Source organism: Egretta garzetta, unplaced genomic scaffold (assembly GCF_000687185.1).
Source record: "Egretta garzetta isolate BGI_Z169 unplaced genomic scaffold, ASM68718v1 scaffold746, whole genome shotgun sequence".
NCBI classification, from domain to species: domain Eukaryota; kingdom Metazoa; phylum Chordata; class Aves; order Pelecaniformes; family Ardeidae; genus Egretta; species Egretta garzetta.
Window position 1 is genome coordinate 16,528 of NW_009260010.1, and position 3,472 is coordinate 19,999.

General features: G+C 50.6%; 1 protein-coding gene across 1 annotated transcript in view; it reads right to left on the minus strand.

Annotated features, from left to right (window-relative positions):
* BET1L (Bet1 golgi vesicular membrane trafficking protein like) overlaps window positions 1–3,466 on the minus strand; it is a 5,548-nt gene extending 2,082 nt beyond the window's left edge. Inside the window, exons 1-3 of the mRNA XM_035896070.1 lie at window positions 2,964–3,466; window positions 1,738–1,794; window positions 1–97 (exon numbers count right to left, since the gene is read on the minus strand). Coding sequence (XP_035751963.1) covers window positions 1–97; window positions 1,738–1,794; window positions 2,964–3,029 — 220 coding nt within the window. The 5' untranslated portion in view covers window positions 3,030–3,466. The remainder of the gene's footprint in view (window positions 98–1,737; window positions 1,795–2,963) is intronic.
* Window positions 3,467–3,472: the final 6 nt, after the last annotated feature.

Genomic DNA, 3,472 nt, shown 5'->3' on the forward strand with positions numbered 1-3,472 from the left:
ACAGCAACTTGCGATTATCCCTCCCAGACCGCGTCATGGTGGAGAAACGCTTCACGCTGCCGGTTAGCAGGCCAGTCACACTCATAAAATCTGAATCCTGAACGAGAGAGAAAATTAGGATGGAGGCATTATAAACAGATGAAGATACCCCTGAAGAATCTCCCGCTTCCTGGCTGCCCGTCTCTCCCTGCCCATCGCGTCTCTCTCAGAAGGTCCTTCCCCTCCTGTGCGCAGGCTGCAGGAGCAGCACCACTCCCACCACGCTCAAAACAGGGAAACAAAAAGGGCAGGGGAAGATCTGTTCCAAAAATAAACCAAACTGCCTCCCCAACTTTTTAAAACAGGGTCAAACTACCTGCTGCTGGGCTGTTCTGTTGTACCCATGCAGCTTATTCTGCCTGGAACAGCTTGTTAACAGCAGCTCTACGAGGGAATGCGTCATCCAAAGGGAATGGCCCTACGTGAAGGGAGTGCCATTAACACACGCCAGGGCAGGCTCACAAGCACAGAAAAAGGTGGAATTCCTTCCCATTAGTTCTATTTTTCCTTCAGCATGGGATGCCGTGCATGTGCAGCTCCGCCAGAGGGTGGCAGACAAGTCTCAAATGAATGCAGTTCAGGCATTTTCATTTTCACTTGCAGTCTGTTTTCCTTATCTGCAAAGTACTTGGAGCTTCTGCTCATGTTGTTCCTGAAATGCTTCCAAACCTTCTATGTAACAGAAGCACAATTTCACACTGACTGAGGGCTTCTCATTTAAGGTCTTCTGCCATTACACCTTTTATTCTGATTCTCCATTCTCCTAATTGTCGGGCTGAGCAAATATCCGTTTCAGACACTCCAGCACTGTCAGTGTGCACCGTTATTAAACATCCAAGCTGACCTTACACCTCTGACTCAAGTGGTTTCAATGCTACAGTTGTCTTTTCTCTTGCTTCCACGCACCAGCTCCCCAACATCCAGCACACACAGAAAAGCCACTCCAAGCACCAGCGTTACGGTGCTCATCTCCTCCTCAAATCTCTGGGCTGGCCTCCCTTCCTCTCACAGTTCAGTTAAGGAATTCCCTTTCTCCTAAAAACCCTCAGCGGATAACCCCTCTGCTCCAGGGATGTGCCACTCCGGCCTCTCCCCGCTGCACTGTGATTTTCCATCAGCACCCAAAGCTTAAGAGGCAGATTACTCTGGAAAGCAATTTTGGTTTTGTCGGGTGTTGTGTGTCAGACAGACCAGGGCACCGACGAACCTGAGCGGGCCCGGAGCATCAGCTTTGCTCCTTCCAAAGACGTCAGTGAACTAGAGTCCTGCCAGGTAGTCCGTGTTTCGGGTGTTACAGTAAGCAACCCTGACAGATTTATAGAGCAGTACCAAAAAAATCACAGGAGCTGATGAGGAACAGGCCCGTCTCCCAGCGTTAGCCACAGGAGGCAGCTCTTTAATCCCAGGACGGAGGTAATCTCCACTGTATTTCTGCAGCATGCTGTCCTACGTCAGCCTTTCCAGATGCTAGGTACCAACCGTGTCGCCCGTTCAGACAAGGGATACCAGCAGCTGCTATGTATCTGATGTTTGTATATCAAGAATTCCCCCAGAAATGGGTTTAGTTACGTTCCCTGATTTGCCAAACTGACCACTGGGGTCTAACTTTGAACTGCTATTAAACTTTCACACTTAAGGCAACTGCCAAGAGCCAGCACAAAAAAAAGTCACGCTCTTTACATTTCATCGGTTCCTTACCATGCCATCCAGATAACGGTTCTGTTCGTCGGCATCTTTGTCAATGTCCAGAGCCAGCTACACAGGACGAGGGGGAAACGATTGTTAATGAGCTTTTAACGTAGAGAGAATCGAACACATCAAGTGCTGGTAAAATTTAAAATGTACATTAGAAAAGCAAGCCACTGCTTCCCCGTCTCCCACACAGATGGAGGCTTGTTTGGTAGAGGAACAAAACAAGATTCTCATTGTGGTTTCAGGTTGTTGAACCTTTTCAGCTCTAGAATGCTGAAAATAAAGCTTGACTGTCTGAAACTGTCACATATAGGATGGGAGCATTTAAAGACTGGGACACAACAGCAGGTGGGTCCAGAGGAGGGCCACAAAAATGATCCGAGGGCTGGAGCACCTCTCCTATGAGTCCAGGCTGAGGGAGTTGGGCTTGTTCAGCCTGGAGAAGAGAAGGCTGCGGGGAGACCTGATTGCGGCCTTTCAGTACCTAAAGGGGGCCTATAGGAAAGATGGGGAAAATCTTTTTAGTATGGCCAGCAGTGACAAGACAAGGGGTAATGGTTTTAAACTAAACCAGGGTAGGTTTAGACTAGATATAAGGAAGAAGTTCTTTACAATGAGGGTGGTGAAACACTGGAACAGGTTGCCCAGAGAGGTAGTGGAGGTCCCATCCCTGGAAGCATTCAAGGCCAGGTTGGATGGGGCTCTGAGCAACCTGATCTGGTTAGCGGTGTCCCTGCTCCCTGCAGGGGGGTTGGACTAGATGACCTCTAGGGGTCCCTTCCAACCCAAAACATTCTATGATTCTATGATTCTGTGAAAGTATTTGAGGTTAGGAGGAGCAAACTAGCTGTAAGGACACTGCTTACATAGAGACGTGTGTATTTTTCAAAACTAATTTACCTGCCTTTTCACTGGGACTTTTTTCCCCAAGGTGCGCTTAGCAGTACCCCTCTATGCAGCTTTTATGTTCCTCTCTGTGCCTACAACTCCTTCCCTGAGTGCTGTGAAAACCACGTTATTGCCGTTAGATGATGTCGCTAAACCTCAAAAGGAAAGCGGCAATTCGTGAAGCTGTCCCTGGCATTTCACAAGAGAAAGTTAACCGTTCTATCACCAACAACTAACTAAGAGTTATAGGAAGCCCTCTGGATTGACCACAGGCTTGCACCTCCCGCAAGACCCGGCAGGCACAACCTAGCCAAGCGATGCCCTGTCCGAACCCCCCGACTCACCGACTTCAGCCGGGTGACCTTGCTGGCTAGGCTGTCTGCCATACGCTTGTTCTCCACATCCAGCATATCCTCCACGGCATTTGGACTCTGACCTGGGGGAAAAAAAAAAAAACCAAATCAGAGGAGAATGAGCTTTACCTGGCCGGATGCAGGTACCGGTGTATTTGCTTGCCCAACGTGGCAGGTGAAGCAGAGCGAGCTTGTTGCCCAACCCATCTCCCGCTTGCCACCAAGGCCTCCCCACACCTACGGCCTTGAGGGGTTTGCGCCATGAAATGCTCCCGATCTCTTTTTGACAAAACCACACCAATCTTTCCCCAAACGGGCCGGGTTAGAAACCCCAAGGCGTGCCCCGCGCTGCCACCACCGCCCAGCAGCAGCTCGAAGCAGCACAGGGGCTTCGTGCCCCAGCGCTGCCTCCTGCGCTGCCCCAGCACGGGATTTGGGGGAACCCGAGCAAATGCGGGGCGCTTCGCCCCCCTCGGGGCCCTCCTGGCGTCGCCTCCCCC